This window comes from Pollachius pollachius (genome assembly GCF_949987615.1).
Source record: "Pollachius pollachius genome assembly, chromosome: 11".
NCBI classification, from domain to species: domain Eukaryota; kingdom Metazoa; phylum Chordata; class Actinopteri; order Gadiformes; family Gadidae; genus Pollachius; species Pollachius pollachius.
Genome location: NC_136944.1, coordinates 19,544,790 through 19,565,136, shown reverse-complemented (window position 1 = coordinate 19,565,136; position 20,347 = coordinate 19,544,790). Strand labels below are relative to the sequence as shown.

Below are 20,347 nucleotides of genomic sequence, written 5' to 3'. Positions count from 1 at the left end.
TAGAGTTAAATTCAGGGTTATGTTATGTCAATACTTTTAAATATCATCTTCATCTTTTTAGTTAAGCTTTCTCATCATCCAAAAGGGTGGGTGCCATTTGCATTGTGCAATTGTGAATAAAGAAATCCCTCTAATGAAGGTGTGTGTGTGTGTGTGTGTGTGTGTGTGTGTGTGTGTGTGTGTGTGTGTGTGTGTGTGTGTGTGTGTGTGTAAACAAAATGCTTCCAGGAAGGATTCCTTGCATCTTGGGCGTGTAAAGCTAAGTATGAGGAAGTCCAGCGAGCTGCTTTGCGCCGAGGTGAACCGAACCGGTTTTGAAAGAACATGGAATGCGCTTTTTCCAACGAGGAAGGTTAAACTAATTACACCCGTTCATACATAGTCGTCTAGGAGGACATTGGTGTAATAACCTTTGCATTATTCTCAAGGGTTAAGGAACGAATGGACTTAAACTTATAGCCTACGCTGACTTCTAGATCCATGATAACTTTTGCCAACTGAGTAAACACTGCAATAATCAGTGTCAGTAAGCAGTTAGCAAAGTATGCGATATCTAAGGATCACTGGTCTGAACCCGGCAGACCACAGCATTACAACAACTCTTCCGCTCCGGTTGGTTGAGTAATGATGATGGTGATGTTGATGGTGATGAAGGTGAGCCGGGAAGCTGCGCCGGCGCAGTGCGTGCCAACAGCAGCAGCAGCAGCAGCAGCTCTAGTGTACACAGAGAGATCCGGGAGCGCCTGAGGAAAACCTGCGCTCGTACACTGCAGGGAAGAGGAAGGAAAGGAGCGTATTCGGCTCTTCCTTTTCGTAACCACTCCTCGCTGGACCAGAGAGAGTGAGACATCTATCCGATAGAAGACTCAACGGGGTATCGACTGGACTTTTCCCACAACAAAGTAAAGTAAGAAGTTTATTTTTTCCCATATTTCCTGTTTTAGTTCAGTGGCTGACACCCTATATCACAGACTTGCGATTCCACTCAATAACTGTTACTCACATATGTTCATACAACTCGTTTATCTCGCTGTCGATTATATTCGTTTTTGTTTTTGTATCACTAAAGGCTCGTTCTAACGGCCTTCAATCAAATCTGTCCTTTCTTACAAACTGAAAAATTATCGGCTATCTATGTTTCCATCGAGACGACTTTTCGTAAGATAGCTAATAAACATAAATGCAATACTCCAAATAATATTTTAGTATAATAAAGTATGCTCGTGTTCTATAAGTCTTGTATTGAAGGGTGAGATGCAGTGGCGGCTGGTGCATTTTTATTCAGTGGGGGCTACATCAAAAATCAAGCACACAAGCAATAAGCCAGGTAGCCTATCGCACGACGTAGTTTGAGGTAAGCCTACTTAAAATGTTTTTTTTAATAATAATCATTGTTTACATTATTTGTTATGGTAAAATAATAAAGTAAGCAAAACGTTAGCACCTCTCGGATTCACACAGTTATGATCCTCATCATAACTGTCATTGGAGTTATGATAAGGATCTTCAGCAAAACCACAGTCCCTATGAAAGTCTCCTGAACACTGTTCTCCATGAGAGATGGAGATGTCACAGAGCCACAGCACCACTGCAGTACTTGAACTCATCATTGTTGTAGATGACCGTATTACAGCAATGATCGTGTTACAGATTTTTAATTGGCAGCATTCAGATAAATGTTGTTACGACACAGGTGCCATGTGCCCCCACAAGCTCATGTCTCTTGCCTTGAGGGGAGCAAATTGCAAATCTACAAATTAGAAAAAGAGTAAATGGGCAAAGGTTATTTCGCTCCAGGCCGGAAACAGTTTTTAATCTACATTTTATAGCAGATTATACATTTTACTCTCTAACTATATATTTACTTTGCTCATTAATATATATATTTCTAAGTCTTAGGGTTGTTGTTGTTGTTGTTCTCCTTCAAATTCATAGTAGCGCCCTCTATTGGCCAGCCGCCCCTGGTCAAATGTGACATCTGCCAAGGGATCAATACAGCTGATAGTCAATCTGTCGCTCCGTCCATCCAAGCCAGCAGCCTAATGACACCTGCCTCCCTAGGGCACTGCAACTGTGGTCGTTATGTTGATAAGTAACCTATACAGTTGACCTATAAACATTTGTTGTCCATTAACCTGTTGGAGGTGGTGGGGATGTAGGGGGGGGGATGTCGGAAACATGAGCCCAGCTATGAGGTTCACTGTACTGCTGGACCACCCCGCTCAGCTGCTCGGTAGACTAGAGACATGTGACCCCAGGGCTTATATTGTTCTTGGCAATAAGCTTGAAAACAAGCAGATTTCTTATGGCTGGCCCCTTTGTGTGGTCCCTGTGAATGTGCACACTAAACGCCTTAGCAGATACAGAGCCCATCAAATGCGTCATGTGATACAGGATTACACAGCCAGGGGTTCGATTTGGGACCGGTTGGGTGGTAGGATACAGAGGCCTACTTGGTAGAATGTATCCAAAGTGGCAGAGAGAAGGCCAGGCCCTAGAGAGACAGACAGGGCCCAGAGAGACAGACAGGGCCCAGAGAGACAGGCAGGCCCCAGAGAGACAGACAAGCATCAACACATTCACACACATCACACTATGCTGTCGCACAAACCTTGTATTATTAACATAACATAACACACGGTTGATGTGCATCATGGTGTTCAGAAGTGGTCATTTTGAGTCTATTGGCCATTAAGTCACATGAAGAAAAAGTTTCACCAAGCAATGTGATGGACAGACTCTTTGATTGTGTTAACCTGAAAGAAAAACACTCATATGTTTACCCCTATTATGAGTGTTATCCGATGTCTTGCCGACTAGATTCTGTTTCTAACATCTCACAATCCCCTTCTGTACTAGCAGTCATCCCGGTCCCCATAAGTACAGCCACACCACACCGTTTCAGATGTTTTTATAGGCCGCTGACCCAGCATTGACAGTGCAGCCTTGTGGATCTGACCCACTGATGGCTCCCTTGTAGTCTGATAGGCATCTCTCCCTACACCGGCCGTGCTGCCTTTCCATCTGGACAGTTTAAGAGCCGTGCGAGTGGACAGCCTTGGTCACTAATGGGGCCAGCTTTGCAGCTGATGCCCCCGGCAGGTTACCATGGAGACGAGTGTGTTTTGCAGTGATTGTGTAGCGGTGGGGATGTGGAATAGATACTGACCATGAAGTTCACACACTCTTTCTCTGGTCCTTAAGAGAGAGTCTCTCAGGGCCTGAGATTAATGATGGACAAATGAAAGGTGCTGTAGGTATGATTTAAGAGCTATAATTTGAGTTAGAAATGCTACGGCCATCCGGCAGCTTTTAATGACTGAAATACTCTTTTGATTTAAGACCGCACTCATTTCATTTCTGACCAATCAGGGTATCTCTTCCTTGATTGGAACACTTCTCAGTGGTGGAGAAACATAGGAAAGGAGGGAGCAGAGAGGGGAGTTTATTTTTCAAATCTAAATCTAATCTCTCTGTTTCACCCTTGTAGCACTTCTGTCTTTATAACTATCTAATCTTAGTTTTGAAGTATAATGTTCACAAAATTGTGTTAAGATAGAAACGGCTACATTAAGGCAACTGGTAGTTGTATTTAAGGTTGAAGGTGAGGGTTAGGATCCAGTAATGTAAGGATAATCAATGAAGGGCCACAATGCATTATGGAAATCTTGATAAGTGGTTATTGCTGGCTAATAAACCCATTGCAGAGAGTGTGTTGATCACCTGTAGGCAGGGCGCCAGGTGTGGCCTTTTGGGGGAGCAGAACAGGTGCAAGAGAGGAGATGATTAACAGAGGTTGCCTGAGATACAGACCGTTTGGTGTGGTTTGGTGTCCCTTGCAGACAGTGAGACTGCACAGATGCTGTCGTTCTGGGTAGATCATACTGTCACTGTCTATAAAGGCATAATTTAGATATGAGAAGGCCTGGTGGAGTGTTGTGGCACGTTGTTAATAATGATAAACCTGCTTTCTTCCAAAAATGTTACTGGTTCCTTCCTCAAACCCTGAGGCCTACCACTAACTTGCCACATCAACATTGTACCAAGCGTTTCCCTGTCACTCGGTGTACAAGTCCTCCTTGTAACTAGTCCTCAGTACAATGGGACCTCTGAAACTTGTTCTATAGTTAATTTACGAATCATATTGTATATACGAATCAGCTGATGATTTTGACAAACTGCGGGATAAGGTAAGTTAATGTCATGATTAGGGGATTAAGTAGCTGTCTCTTGGTGGGTTGTGGCGACCTTGTGCTCCCAGCAAGGCTAATTTAGCTAGCACCCCTCGGACACAGGGCTGGTCAGACGACCTGACAGAGCAGAAGCCATATCATTTAGAGACCATTTAAATTAGGAGAGAAATGTTAACTCACTATGTATAAAGGAGGTAGAGAATAAAGATGCCTGATCCATCAAATCGATCTGCTATTGGCTTGGGGTGCTAAGTCAATTTAGCAACCTTAATAGATCTTTGCAGATCACTTCACAGATCACTTCAATGGCTCACTTTGTGTGATCTGTTAAACTTTAAACGTTGACCTCTGACCTCCAGATGGCCTCCAACGACTCCCGGCTCCAGCAGCCGCCCACCCAGAAGGACGCAGCGGACCAGAACTTCGACTACATGTTCAAGCTGCTGATCATCGGCAACAGCAGTGTGGGCAAGACCTCCTTCCTCTTCCGCTACGCAGACGACTCCTTCACCTCCGCCTTTGTCAGCACCGTTGGCATTGACTTCAAGGTGAAGACGGTGTTCCGAAATGACAAGAGGATCAAACTGCAGATCTGGGTGAGTGAGGACATCGGCTCACCGCTATGCAGATCTGGGTTGGATAAGTCACCACTATGCTGATCTGGTTGAGTGAGGTCAGCTAACACAGAGCCTATGAGACTGTGTGTTAGCTGTAGACATCCCTTTATCCACTATACATGTTTCTTAGCATGTTCAAATACATGTCATGTGGAGGAGCAAGGCTGTGTTCACACTGCAGTCTTAGGATCAGCAGTCCTATAGCACACACCAAAACACACACACACACACACACACACACACACACACACACACACACACACACATACACAAACTCTCTCTCACTCTCTCTCTATACCATGCACACATTCTACACTAAAGAGCTGACACACCCCAATTTGTCCAATAAGTGAAGGTGGATTATGAGGTCCCCAGATTCTAGGGGAATTATTAGTAGTGAGAGGAGAAGCTATATGTACAAAACATAGCTCTGCACTATTGAGGAGCAGAACACAATGCCTGCATGTGTAACTATGGCTGTCAGCCTGAGTGTGTAGTGCTGGCAGGCTAGCCCACATATATGCACCGCCTAAGAGGGACTCCTGTCGGGTTAATGATTAACTCTGTCAGCCTTCCCCGAGGTGCAACCCCTTTAGTGCTGTCTAGCTTCCAAGCTAACCACCTAAATGCCAACTACCGTCATTCGCACCACCTCCGAGCTAACTAGTGTCCAAGCGAACCACCTCCATGCTACGCACCTCATCCTAACATCCTTCATGCCAACCTTCTCCATGCTATCTAGCCTCCTGCTTCACTGCCAAGTACAATAGGATATTCGGGCGTGCCCTTATGATCCTCTAGGTTTGAGGAAATGGTGCCAGTATGTAGAGAAGGCAAACACTGTGTTTATCTATGGTTTGACATATCTGCCAGTCACCTCAGACTTGGGGTCATGGGGGGCCAGTGGCACATTGGTTAGCACTACTGCCTCCCAGAAGGTGTGCAGGGGGAACGTTCTGTATGGAGTGTGTATGTTCTTCCTGTGTTCACAAAGGCAAGGGACTACATCTGGAGTGGGTTCCAGGGACTACACTAGCTCCTAGCTCAGACAGGTTGAATGCTGATGCAGTAGTTGACCATTGGATGAATAACTATATCAACTATATCATAACCTGGAGCTGCCACACATGTATCACAGCCCTTTGTCGTTTTGACATAGGTGGATTATCTTGCTCTCTGTTGATGCTTTAGAGTTGTACTGAATTTAACTTTGTGAGAGCCTTGGTGCAGTCTAACAAACTCAAACACACACACAGACTCATACTCACACAGGAAGGAGAGGCTGGGGTGTCAGACTCCAATCCCAAGGAATTGGTTCAATCCCAAAGTCAACATCCTTAAGCAAGATTCTAACCTCTACCTATTCCTTAAAACATGTAACCCAACCCTAACCCTAACCCTTCTTATCTTTATTACTTGTAACTTAACTCATCTTGATAACATAAAACTCAATTCATGTTAATAACATGTAACTTAAGTCATCTTGATAACATAAAACTCAATTCATGTTAATAACATGTAACTTAAGTCATCTTGATAACACATAACCTTATTGATCCTAATAACATCTAACCTCACCCATTTTACCATCTTATCTAACTGTGGACATAATTATTTGCTAGCAGCTAGACGTTTAGTCAATTACAATGACAGCATAGTAAACATCCGCTCCCTCACACACACACACACACACACGCACACGCACACACCACACAGTGCAGCTGTAGACTTCAGGTGTGCCGAAAAGACATGCCTTGCGTACATTTTTTAAACAAATAATTCTGGCCTCCCCAGTGTTGCAGCTGGGAGCTTTGTGTGTGTGTGTGTGTGTGTGTGTGTGTGTGTGTGTGTGTGTGTGTGTGTGTGTGTGTGTGTGTGTGTGTGTGTGTGTGTGTGTGTGTGTTCATGGGGAGGGGGTTGCTGGGATAGTGTTAGAGTGTGCCAGGTCTTTGTGTGGCCCGCTCATATAAACCAAGTGATGCTTGTATAGTGATATGGGGGAGCGCTGACGTCAATGCACCCGCTCCCGGTCCTCGCTCCTCAGGCAGCGTGCATCCGTTTGAGGGCCCCGCCTTTGTCTCCAGTGAGGATCTGGTTACCACAACAAAGCAGGCATTCTGTTTGTCCAGAGTTTGGCTGATTATACCTGGCCAAATATTTGATTGTGGATTTGCATGACTCAGAGTAACGCTGAGCTGCTACATTTGGTATAGAGGTGTACAGAGAACTGCCCTTGGCATGATGCAAGCGCTCTGGCAGTTAGGCTATTGTTAGCTCGTTAGGACCATCTGTATAGCTTGTTGTGAGTCGGTTGTTAGCTTGTTGTTTGCTTATGTTTCGCTTGTTGTTAGGCTGTTGTAAGCTTGTTGTTTGCCTGTTATGACCTTCGGTTAAGCTTGTTGTAGGATTATTGTTAGCTTGTTGTTGGCTTGTTGTTAAATAGTTGTTTGCTAGTTGAACACATATTTTTTGCCTGTTGTTGGCTAGTTCTACGCTTATTGTTAGGGTATTGTATGCTTGTTGTTAGCATGTTGTACTGTTGTTCTTAGCTTGTGAGGGATTAATTATCATGTAGTGCTTCTTGTTTGATTCCCCTGGGTTCTCTGAGGTTGTATTAGTCCCTGCTCTCTCTCTGGTCCTCCTTGAAGGACCAGTGGGGACCTAGAACAATCCTGACAATAATAGAACATTCATGAACCTCAATGGCCCGTGGTTACCTGGACGACCAGTGCACTCCCCCTCCTCTCCTGCGATGAGAAGATCAGTGAACACACACACACACACACACACACACACACACACACACACACACACACACACGGACCTGATGCAAACAAGGAATACAGATTTGTCGTCTGGTAAACATTAGGGAGGGGCTCGGTTTTATTCATTGCTCAATTGTGTGTGTGTGTGTGTGTGTGTGTGTGTGTGTGTGTGTGTGTGTGTGTGTGCTTACGTTATTGCCTAAAGTAATCTGATCGGCATGAACATGTAATATCCATCGGCCTGGTAGTCTTCTCCCTCCTCTCTATTTCTTTCTCCCTCTCTCTCTCTCTATCTCTCTCTCTCTCTCTCTCTCTCTCTCTCTCTCTGTTTATCTTTCTGTCTCGTTGTTTCGCTCTCTTTTCTCATTTGTATATTTCTATAAAATCTGGTGGCACTGTTTGCAGACTGGTTTCCGAGTTAGAACTTTGTAACGCTATCAAGGGTCATCATGGCAACAGAGCAGCGGGCAGGAGAGACTGACTTCCTGTTTGGGTTCCCTGTGTTTGGGTTTCCCCTGCTTGTAGATAGCGTGTTCTCCCTGTGTTTGCCCTGGTTTCCTCCTGTTTACCACCCTAACCAAACATTACATTACAGTGTTACAGTACGTTATGTGACATTAGTATTACCTTCTTTAAAAAACATATTACATCTTGCTGCATTATGTCTCATACAACAACAAAAACAAACCCATCCCATCCTTATTGTGGATTTAAGTGGTCCCTGGTCAATAAATGCAAAGTAAAAACAAGTCTCATGCTCCTGTAATAGTGTTGTGTTGCGCTTAGTGGAGTAGTGTGTGTTTGTCTTTATTTATTTCATAAATACATGAAAATTGTGAACAGTGCTTTTGTTCATGTTTACATATATATAATATTACCAACTGAAACCCACAGCGCCACCTTGTGGCCGAACACCTGCATTTTCGGCATGAGTCATTATGAACCATTGTGTGTCGCGTTGTCCCTGAAGGACACGGCAGGACAGGAGCGGTACCGGACCATCACCACCGCATACTACCGGGGCGCCATGGGCTTCCTGCTCATGTATGACATCACAAACCAGGACTCTTTCAACGCGGTCCAAGACTGGTGAGTAGAGCATGTCAACATGATATGTGTTAATGAGTATGTATACAAACCATGATGTTGGGATAATGAGTATGTAGGTAAACTATGACGTTGGGATAATGATTATGTACGTAAACCATGATGTTGGGATAATGAGTGTGTTAAACTGGAGTTGTGGGTCTCCCAGGGCGACGCAGATCAAGACCTACTCATGGGACAACGCCCAGGTGATCATGGTGGGGAACAAGTGTGACCTGGAGGACGACCGCATCGTCCCCACGGAGGACAGCCAGCGCCTGGCCGAGGAGCTTGGTGAGGCCGCCTCTATCTACACTATCTACCCTATACGTTTCTATACTGCCTCCACTATTTCTCGCTTTATGTCTGCTCTACACTATATACGCTATGTTTCTATACTTTTACACTACCTACCTAATCTGTTTCTACACAACATATATACGTTTGTATATACGTCATATATATATATATATATATATATATACGTTTATATTTACGTTGTACATTTAGTGGCCCCTAACTCTGGCAGTGATGATGCCTTGCTCTACCAGTTGCGGTGTGTCAAAAGTTATTATCAAGAGTTATTATCGTTTTTTCCTTTTCATCACATAACTCTTCCTCATTAGCTAGTAGAAGGTGCATCTTAGTTACATTAGCGACGTATCCATCAACAGTCCAACATCAACGTGTTGGATTGTTGGATCGTGTCCCCGGGTGATGGCGGTTCATGCGTCTGAATCCTATCCGTCTGCGTCCAGGGTTCCAGTTCTTCGAGGCGAGCGCTAAGGACCACATCAACGTGAAGCAGGTGTTTGAGCGGCTGGTGGACATCATCTGTGAGAAGATGAGTGAGAGCTTGGAGGGGGACTCTGGGATGATGGGGAACCAGCGACACCTGCCACTGCAGGATGGCCCCCCGGACGGACAGGGGGGCTGCGCCTGCTGAACTGTTGCTCTGCACACACACCTCGCCCCGGCTGCACTGCCCGACACACACACAAAAACACACGTGCACAAACGCACTCTCTTTCTTCTGCCCAACCTCACACACACCCATAACAAGGCATCCCATAATCAATAATACATTGAGTTTTAGCCTTCTCGCTCGCTCTCTCCCAGCTTCTCTCTCTCTCAATCTCTTTCTCTTTGCTTTTACGTATTCCCTCAAACTGTCACTTCTTTTGTTATTCGCTCTCAAACACACGCACGCACGTGAACACACACGCACACAGACATCCCTAGCATTGTGCTCTGTGGCCTTAACACACTATCCAGTGCTGTCCATCATAATGATGTCATCATCTTTGCAGGAAACTCTTGCTCTGGTGGAGGAGTCTAAAGTTCACTGAAAAGACCCCCATCCGAGAGACCTCATTGTACGACTAACACAGGTGTGGTAATTATGGGTCTGCTCCTTCTATGAACCAAGTGATGGGTAGAAGAGTAAGTAGACTGAACTTGTGAAGATAAGTCTACGAGGTGCCCTGGTACATAGCACAATAGACATATATACATAGACACCGCATTGGCCTTTGTGTCGTACCCAAGACTTACCTTTAAACAAGTAAAAGGGGAGCTATGGTTTTCCTGGATTAAAAGCACCAATAACGTTTACATTTCTCAACCGATCTCAATAAGTTGTTTTTGTTCAGGAACGCAGCAACAGCTCCAAGCAGTCAATGCGGCGTCTGTGTATGTATTACTCAGCCCAAAAGTAGTAAACTAGTAGTAAATTAGTTTTATAAGCCACACTTGTGTTTGTCATATGGTGACGCCTCCATGGAAAAAGAGTATGTTACTACAAATAATGTCCCCAACAACTAAACTCCAGACGATCATTGACAAGACACTTGATTAGTAGATTGACTCACCTTCTGATCAGGTCCATTAGAGCCACGCCCATCCCCTCTCGCTCCCTCCCAGACCGCACCGAACCACGCACTAACTATACATACTGAAAGTATGTTTTAGAATACAATCAAGTGCCTGAATATTAAAGTTGTATTTAACTAATTTATTCAGCCGATCACAACCAGAAAGAATGAGTGTTTAGAACGACTAACACTTATTTTTAATTGTGTTTTATCCTGTTGTTGCTGCCTTTTTCCCAAATCAATGATCTTTATCCTGAAATTTTACAGGCTCTCTACGTCAAATTTAAATTTTAAATCATGGTTATGGACTACACATCCGTTTTGTACGGACTACTCTCCTTGTACTAAACAATGCATATCCTTCTCAGAAATTCTGCTCCAGGGCTTGTTGCTTATCAGTAAGGTGATGCCTTAAACACATCCTCACTGAACATTGAAAGCTTTATTAGAACAAGAAGATAAATTCTGCTTTTGATAAGATTGATTCAGCATCTGAGCGAGACTGCACTAGACTGGTGACTGTTCCAGGATGTGGAATTGATAATTGTTGGGCCTTCTCCCAGCATGCCTTGATAACCTTTTCCCATGATGTTCTCCGGCATGTGCCTTGTCCCGCATTACGCGTGTGCTGCATGCGCCATACGCAGCCGCGCGTCCCGTCCACACATTCTGAAAGGGAACACACTGTGCTGTAGAAATGTGACTACTAAATACTCGTACTACTGTAAGGGAGAAGGTTAAAGGTCATCTGGAAACTTTAGGGTTTGTGTTGTACCTCAGTCAGGTTAAAAACAGGGAGGTGGTGCCTTACGATGCACTTCACCGTGCCTATAGTATTCACTTTAAATGCTGAGCAGAAGATATGTGCACAGTGCAACTGTTTACCTTTTATTTAGTGTTGAATGTCCGGCAGTTTGCCATTGTGTGTTTACTGTGCTAGGTCCTGTGCCTTTTTAAATGGAGCAATCAGGGGTGATGAGGATCGGTCAACAGCAAATAACACAAACAGCATCCGCTAGGCAGTGCTAAAGGCGATGTTTGGTGTTTACGATGAACCAGAAAAGTCCACCGCCAACAGAAGGGTTACTTCTTTGGATTGCAACGTTACTGCCGTTCTAGCTGCCAAACGTTACGTTGCTTTGCCAAATGCTGCCAACACAGGTCAAAAAGGTGGACCAAGCTCACCATAAAGTGGTCCCTCCCTTCTATTTTGTAGGGCATATGGTCAGCCAGTCCATCTGTCCACTGTTGATTACTTGAGGGCTGTTCACTAGCTGTAGCGGGGATGCTATCAGATCATCTGTCCACTGTCCTTCGGATCCAGGCTGCACTGGATGGGCCAAAATGGCCGAACTTGATGCTACTATAGAGAAAGATGTTTCTGGAGTTGTCAGGTGAAACATTTGCCAGAGGCATGTCGTGTGTACCATTGTGGAGGACGTTGGGCAGGGCTTTGGTAAATCCTTTGTTGTTTTGTTCAGCATTATGTTTCATTCCAGATTAGTTCCTTTTTAACAGAAACCGCAGTTGGTCACGTTTGGAGTTGCTACTCCTTGGTTTTAGATAAGTTGTCGACCTTGTTAGGAATATAATATAGAGATAGACATGGAAATGAAATGTGTTTTGGTCTGTATGTAAAAAAATGAATAAAGAATCCTATTCATAAAAGCGAAATTGCACGCATCATTTTTTTTCTGGGGATTGTATGCACAATGTTTAAATATAAATATGCTGACCAGGTCCGTTGTAGCCTTCTAGCTTCAGAAGAACATTTGAAAGGCATGGTTGGCGACAGCTTCTATAATTTATGACCAACCTGTGTGCTAACGCTAAATGTGCTGTGTTATTGGTTATCAGGAGAAGCAGACAAGCCAGTTTGTCACCTCACAACAATTATTATGTCCTGGGGCCCCCTTTCCCAGGCCCGTGGCAAAGTTAACCACCACTTCCTTCTCGGGTTGCTCTCTGAGAAGAAACGATCTTTAGTTTTAATTGAGAAATCTTAAGGCGATTGAGAAACCAGATTTTATTGATGAGACTAGAGGTTCTTTATTAATCCCACACGGGCTATTCGTCATAGATTGTTGACTAGTGTAAATAATGGGTTGACCGACAGTTAAGGTTGAGTATCGCAGGTTAATTGAGAAGTAGGCTGGCGCCAGAATGTAGTAAAACACGACGGCTCGAAGACCCACTGCTCAAGTCCATTGCTCAAGTGCTCCTCAAGTGTTGGGATGGGTGGGGATGCGCTCCCTGGACTTATCGCGACAGGAGCGCTCGTAATTCAGATAGCACGGTTTGAAGAGAGCGCGCGCGGGTGCTGCTGGCAGATAAGAACCCGTTAAGAAGTCTCCTTGCGTGCGCAAACTGGTCCTACGTGTGGTTTCCGTTACTTGGCGCTTGGCCCTGGGTCGCACCTCAAGAACAAAGCACAGTTAACGAACTATACAATTGTTTTAGGACATAATATTAATAGGGACAAATAGCCTATTCATGATTGATAATTATTCATGAATACATCTTATTTCTCCTCGCATGAAAGCTCTGAAATGTTGGCGAAATTGAAGGAGAAATGGTCCATTTTAATCGAAGAGGTTAATGTCTGTGAAGTATGTTTAGTACGGCCCACCAGCAGTAGAGTTGTAAACATCAATGAACTGTTTTTTCACGCCCACCAATGAGAGAGAGAGAGAGAGAGCGTAAACGTGTGTAAGTTCCGCCACCTCTTCCTTTTCGTTGAGAACGTAAACAGCCCAACGCTCAGCCTTATCTTTAGGGTTGCAGACGTTCCGCGCTGTCCCTAGTATCTCAATAACAAGCCTCCATCAGACACAGAAGAGAGCCGCCGAGAAGCGCATCGACTTTCAGTTATGAAGACGTACAATAAGAAAGCTTCGAGTGTTAATCGTGTTCAGAGAGAAGTGCGCAATGAAAAGTGATAACCTGAAACGATCGTTTGGCTTCTGCGTGATTTTGTTGGTCCAATTGTCCCAGTCGTCCGCCCTGAGGAACCCACAGGACTTCCAGTACAAACGTGAGCTAATCAATTATTTTCTTTCCTAACCCTGGGACAGAAAAACACTCACAAATACGAACAAAAGAGTTAATTTATCCAGACCTACAACTTGGGAAACATTGAAACTTTGATATTATTGCATTGTTTTAAAGAAGTTTTCTTTAAAAGTTTAAAACATGGACTTTGTTAAAAGTAAGCCTTAAACAAGCCAGTATCTAGTTGCTACGTTGTACTTATGACAGACTACACAATCATAGTCTAAATGTGTTGTTTTATTTGCCAGTGTCTCTGCTGCTGAGGGAGGAGCCAGCGAACCCCAAGTGTTTCGCGGAGGGACGGAAGGACTTTACCTGTTTTTGGGAGGAAGACGAGGCGAAGGCCGGACATGTGGGCCAGTATTTTTTCACCTACGCCTACCAGTGAGTCCCTATGGCTATGCCTGCTAAGATAAGACCAGACCCAGGCCAGTACCAGACTGGGGGGCTGGCGATATCAATATCCAAAACAATATCCAAACACTGTTGATTAAAGGAGTTAGATTAGCGCATTTGGTGGCTCAACGGAGCTCCGAGTCCATCACACATGCACGTGAATGTCTGCTGATTTACATACAAAGGTTGAGTTGAGCTCCAACGCTGCTCTCTGGTTCTCTGGTCGTCAGGAATGAGAACAGCAGCCGGTGTCCGCTCAGGACGCACCGCATGGCAGACGGGAAGAGGTTGTTCATCTGCCATCTAAACCGCACCCAGATGTTCATCCAGATGGACATCAAGGTGGGGCGAGACGGAGTGATGATCCACAACCGAAGCCTGCTTGTGGAGCTCGCCTGTAAGTGACCAGGGGCCCTGATACGGGGGTGTAGTGGCTAGGGCGGCTCAACTCCCAGACCAAAGGGTTCCGGGGGGAAATATTTCTGTAATGTGAGTCAGCGTATGCCGCCTGGTCGGTTGCCTTTGTGACTCTTGAGCAGAGTCGAACAGTCACCCTCTGTTGCTGTGGATTCCATGGTCCACCTGGTCTTACAGGAACTGAGATTTCTCTTGGTCTTAAAATACCAGGGTGTCACATAATGTCTGCCTGTCTGTCTGTAGTCCTTCTAGACCCCCCGCGGAACCTGAGTGTGTCCCAGACGGAGCAGCCGGGACAGCTGCGGGTGTCCTGGGTTCCTCCGGCGGTCAAGTACATGTACGACAGCATGATGTACGAGGTCAGCTACGCCCCGGCCAACGGCGGCCTGCCGCAGGTGAGCTCCAGTGGACACGCCCCCCAAAAACACCTGACAAGTGGGGCCCAACTGTGGGTCAGGATTATTAAGCATGAAATGCATGTTCGGTCTTACGATGATGATGATGATGTTCATTTTCGTGTCATGCCACACAAGTGGCCCGTCCCACACAGGATTACAAGACACCGATATAACCACACAAAGAATGTTGTACATACACAATGAATCACAATACACTATATAATAAAATAAACCAGATAACCACACCAAATATAAATGGACATATTCCTCTTATGAGTTATAGGTAGTTATTGTGTTGAAGTTGGAGTTACAAAAATGGTCAAAAGATGGGCTCACAGGCCATAAAGGTTGGGGGCCTCTGCCCTGCGTTCTATTGGCTGCAAACACAAGCTCAGTTCAGGTCTGACCCTGCCAGGTGGAGGAGGTGCAAGCGAGGCCAGAGGTCGTGCTGAGGGGCCTAAAGCCGGGGACAATCTACATGGTCCGCGCGCGCGGCAAACTAGATGGAATCAGCTACAACGGCTACTGGAGCGCCTGGACCCAGCCTGTCTCCATGGAGACACCCCCTGCAGGTGGCTCTTCTGTCACACACACACACTGACACACACACACACACACACTTGTTCACCCACTCACTCATGAACAGACACACAAACACACACACACACTCGTGTGCAAACACGCTCACTCTTTTACATATTGAAGCTAGCTCAAGTTTGATTATGATTGTACATTGAAGTATGCATCACCACATTGAATTATTGATTGATTCATTCATTCATTCCTTGTTGGTATGTGGCCATGGTTTCATTGATTGTTAGATTTATGGCTATGGTTGATTGACGAATGTCTCTGGATGGCGGTGTTCCCTGCAGGCTTTGACATCCTCATCATCTTCCTGGTGGCCATCATCTCTGTGATCGTCTTTCTGCTCTCCGTCACCCTCATCATGTCTCACCGCAGGTCCGTCACCACTGACCCCTTCTGTACCCCCAAATGGAACGTTCCCCCCTCCGAATCCTCACCCTACCATCACAAGACCCAACACAGTCAAGTCATAGCAGACCTCGGCCTACCAGTTGGTACAGTGCACTGGGTAGGCGGGTAGGCTGATCTACCCCGCTTACATATCGGTGGACCCTCCCACATTTGTTTGCACTGATCTAATCTACCATGACACCTGGTGGTGAATTAGGAGCCCCCTTTAAATGCATGATTTCATGTTTGTAATACATATTTATTTTCCAGGTTCATTAAAAAGAAGATTTGGCCGGCCATCCCAAATCCTGAGAGCAAGTTTCAGGGCCTCTTCACCGTATACGGAGGAGACTTCAGGGTAGGACTCATGATAATACAAACTATTAACCCAGAACACACCGCAGGAACCTAGCTTTGTGTTACCGGTCCCTGACCTGCACCGGTGTGGCTAGACTAACATTTGTGAACATCTGTAGCAGTGGCTGGGCTAACGTGTTCTTGTCTACCTGCAGGAGTGGCTAGGCCACACCAACGGCAGTCTGTGGCTGAGGCCAGCCTTTTTCTCCTCTGAGGAGTGTCCTTCTCCACTGGAGGTCCTCTCTGAGCTCAGCCTGTGCTCCCAACTGCCCACGCCGCCTCTTCCCCTAAAGGCCTCCAGAGCCGGGCCTGTAGAGCGACAGGGGGAGGAGAAACCCTCCAGGAAGGAGGAGGAGGCTTCGGGAGGCATGGGGGTGTGGCGTGAGCCGCCCCACGACCACTGGCTGATGGAGCAGCTGCGGGCGTTCAACCGGCTCACCGTGCCCTCGTCCCAGTCCTCCCTGCTGGAGTCTCAGGACGCCTACGTCACCCTGGACGCCCAGCAGCAAGCCAGCACGGAGGTGGAGGAGCACCTGGACGACATCATGGAGGAGAGCTCCCCACTGGAGGTGCTGTTTGCCTCGTCGGAGTCCCACTCCGATCTTGGCTCCATGCAGCGGAGCTCCGGATCCGGCTGCCTCTCCTCTGGCTCCAGCTTGGAGTACCCCAACCACACCTGGCCCCCCAAGGGCCCCGGGTACACGTACATGGCGGTGGCGGACTCCGGGGTCTCCATGGACTACAGTGCCATGAGCTCTGGTTGCGTCAACGTCGTTGGAAAGACACAGGTCTACAACGAGTATAAGAACGAGATCTGGTCCGAGCCGAGACCAGTGCTGACCAGGCAGTCGCAGGTACACAACGGCTGGTGATCCAATGGCCAGCCCTATGACTGCCAGCTTAGCGGCTGCTGATCCAACAGCAAGCTCAACGACTACTGGCTTACCGGCTGGTGATCCCACTCCCAGCCATACAACTTCCAGCTTACCGGCTGGTGATCCGATGCTCAGCCCTGAGACTACTGGCTTACCGGCTGGTGATCACACTCCTAGCCATACGACTTCCATTTTACGGGCTGGTGATCCCACGCCCAGCAATACTACTACTGGCTTACCGGCTGGTGATCCCACTCCTAGCTATACAACTTCCAGCTTACCGGCTGGTGATCCCAAGCTCAGCCCTACGACCACTGACTTACCGGCTGTTGATCCCACTCCCAGCTATATGACTTCCAGCTTACCAGCTGATGATCCCACAGCAAGCCCTACTACTCCTGGCTTACCGGCTGGTGATCCCACGCTCAGACCTACGACTACTGGCTTACCGGCTGGTGATCCCACTCCCAGCTATACTACTTCCAGCTTACCGGCTGGTGATTCCACGGCAAACCCTACAATTACCAGTTTACCGGCCGGTTATCCAACACCCAGCCCTGAGAGTACTGGCTTACTGGCTGGTGATCCCAGAGCAATCCCTACGGCTACCAGCTTAACGGCTAATTCTACGCGAAGCACTAGGACTAGCAGCTTACTAGCAGCTGGTGATTCTACGCCAAGCCCTACGATGAATGAATGATGAAAAGAAGCTGTGGGATGTTTAATACCTGGCATTTCTTATTGTGTGTATGTGTTATATGATTGTCCGGGCAGGTCTAGTTGATTTGTAAAAAAAATGTTTTACTTGATTTAAAGTAGTAATACAGTAACAACATGTACTGTTAAACTATGATGGATTTTGATTTATAGAATTGTTATTTTGTAACTTTATAGTTGGATAACTATGAGGATTAAATATATTGAATTATATGGTTCCCTCAAGTCTATATATATGAAATATCACAATACCAATAGGAATAATTTTCAGTTAAGCACTTTTGGACTAAAACAAAAGTATTCATGCTAGCACCATATAGTTCTTAATTGCATGGCAATGTCTACTTCCAAATCTTTATTTGTATATATTGTCATTTTTGTTTGGTTTATGATGGTTTATGAATATTCTTTGAGGTGAGGATGGGTTCACAATATATTTTTAACACCAGGTCTGATGCTAAATAATCACTGCCACTTATGTCACAAGTGGACAGATTTTATAATGGCTAGTAGTGGCTAATAACCCTCAGACATAAGTAAAGGGACCCTTTTAATGTAACGCTGAATATCAATGTCTGTGATTGTTGCCCAGTGTGGCAGTCACACTGTAAATAATCGACTTATTTTCTTCTGTTAGATGTGTCCATGTTAGTTTGGTTACGGTCGAAAAGTCCAAAACATCACACCCCATCTCCTTTCCTAACCACTTTCCCTTGATGGAAAACATCATGAGGTCAAGGAAAGATTTGAAGGCGCATTCATACGGACTCCGGAAAAGACACCAGCAGACAACCCGAAGATGGACTACTAAAAGTGAATATACTTTGCTGCAGTGCTCTTAACATGTTGTTTCAGTCAGGCTGTATAAACTTGGACAACCCTGTGGAAAAGGTTACTTCATTACCATGGTTGAAATTTAAAATGAAAATGTACATTCATTCTACACAAAACATAGTTTTATATAAAAAACAAAAAAACTAAAATACAAATAATACACCTGCCTAAAACTTTTTTTTAAGTGATCTGTACAACTGAAAATCTGAAGTTTTCATTTATGTTTTTCTTTTAAAACCTTTTTAAAGATGATGCTACATACAGCCATTGTTGTTGTCGTACTGAACTATAGATTAAGCCAGAACAGAAAAACAAGGTCAGATCAGAACAAGTGATCACAAGGTCTAAGGTGAACCAAGAAACAAGAACATAACACTGACTGCTGTGACAATAAGTCACGTCATATTAGCAAAAATAAGTAGAAATATATAATAAACCATAGGAAGAACACATTATCCATACTATAACATTAAGAGGATCGATAATGTACTCACACACACACAGACACACTTTCTACACTGATCTAAACTCCATTGATCTGTTAGTGAAGACGACCAGCTGCCACTCCTGTGTTGTGCAGTCTGCTCGGTCTGATGGGTCTGATGGGTCCATGGGCCCAGCCCCTGATAGGTCCAGTCGCCACACGTCCTCCAGCCCAGCCGCCACGGCCGCGTAGCTCTCGTCCCGGTCTAGAGTGCACCGCGCCGTGAAGTATCGATCCAGGACCGCCAGCACCGCGGGGGAGGAGCCGGGGTCAGCTGGCCCCACCTCGCACTCCGGCTGAAAGGAGGCGAGGAGGCGGCAGGGAGCCAGCCAAGGGGCCCGGCGCTCCAGGACCTGCGTGAGGAACGCGGCAGTGTCGAGCAGCAGGGCCGCGAGGTGAGCAGCGCACGACTGCTCCCCCTGGTGGAAGCCCCCTCCTCCTCCCGGACCGCAGAGGAAGTTCTGGAGGCGGTCGACGATGATGAGGGAGGGGGCGGTGGGCGAGGTGTTTTCGGGCTCGTGGAGGCTGGCCACCTGCAGGAGAAGCTCCTCCAGCGTCCGCGGATAGCAGAACTTGATCATCTGAAAGGGATACGTAATGAAATAACTTATCATGAATAATAATAATGAAAATGCAGGTAATAAAGACAAAAAAGTTAATGAGTAAACGTTGTGCTATTCAAGTGAAGTTCCTTCTGAATATGAACAATACAATTTAGTAGATTACCATGATTTTGGGGAGAACAGCAAAAGAGCAAACTTTCCCTCCAACATGCCATGCAACTGTCCAGCTCATGCAAATGTTGGAGTTCATCGTATTGATAATTATGTTAACTAACAAGTTACCTTCAAGCTATCGGGGCTGAGGTTAGGGAGGCAGCTTGTCACGGATTGGGGCAGGGTCTGGATCTGGGTCCGGGTGAAGAAAACTACCTTCATGCCCCTCCGTGAGGCCGCGGTCAGGGCTGCGAGGAGAAGCACGGAGCGGCTCATGGTGCTGTCGCCGACCACCAGGGCGCTGCATGGTGAAGATAAAGTACCGCTCACATGGTTCACCTGGCCTCCTTTCGCAATAAACGTACTAAATACGTGCGTTAATACGTCGGCCATACTGTCAGGGGACGTATCGGAGACATCTGCCAGTCAAATTAGATGAGGTCTGACAGGGAGTGGGCATTTCAGGCTTCTGTTTACATTAACCAAGTGTCTGTCCGTCAAGATGATGGGTCGGGTGGAAACGTAGTGACATTAATACAATGTTCCGCTTATCGGGATTATCTGAATCTGTGTTTGTATTGAAATGTGT

The 20,347-nt window shown here is 46.0% G+C and overlaps 3 protein-coding genes across 4 annotated transcripts; 2 read left to right on the top strand and 1 right to left on the bottom strand.

Moving 5' to 3' along the window:
* Positions 1-449: 449 nt before the first annotated feature.
* rab3db (RAB3D, member RAS oncogene family, b) lies at positions 450-12,194 on the top strand. Of its 2 annotated transcripts, none has more exons than XM_079746376.1 (5): positions 450-902; positions 4,553-4,789; positions 8,546-8,664; positions 8,831-8,955; positions 9,420-12,194. In XM_079746376.1, the coding sequence occupies exons 2-5, from the start codon at positions 4,553-4,555 to the stop codon at positions 9,605-9,607; spliced, it is 669 nt and encodes a 222-aa protein (XP_079602502.1). In that variant the 5' UTR covers positions 450-902; the 3' UTR covers positions 9,608-12,194. The 2 variants fall into 2 exon arrangements, with proteins under 2 accessions (XP_079602502.1, XP_079602501.1); XM_079746375.1 differs by having other exon boundaries at positions 450-907.
* Positions 12,195-13,374: 1,180 nt separating this feature from the next.
* On the top strand, positions 13,375-18,819 carry epor (erythropoietin receptor). Its single transcript, XM_079746365.1, has 8 exons — positions 13,375-13,569; positions 13,835-13,970; positions 14,213-14,379; positions 14,643-14,794; positions 15,213-15,369; positions 15,673-15,760; positions 16,046-16,133; positions 16,288-18,819. The coding sequence occupies exons 1-8, from the start codon at positions 13,464-13,466 to the stop codon at positions 17,002-17,004; spliced, it is 1,611 nt and encodes a 536-aa protein (XP_079602491.1). The 5' UTR covers positions 13,375-13,463; the 3' UTR covers positions 17,005-18,819.
* Positions 18,820-18,974: 155 nt separating this feature from the next.
* Positions 18,975-20,197, bottom strand: swsap1 (SWIM-type zinc finger 7 associated protein 1). Its single transcript, XM_079746373.1, has 2 exons — positions 19,888-20,197; positions 18,975-19,623 (listed from the first exon to the last, which is right to left on the bottom strand). The coding sequence occupies exons 1-2, from the start codon at positions 20,149-20,151 to the stop codon at positions 19,072-19,074; spliced, it is 816 nt and encodes a 271-aa protein (XP_079602499.1). The 5' UTR covers positions 20,152-20,197; the 3' UTR covers positions 18,975-19,071.
* Between the last annotated feature and the right edge of the window lie 150 nt (positions 20,198-20,347).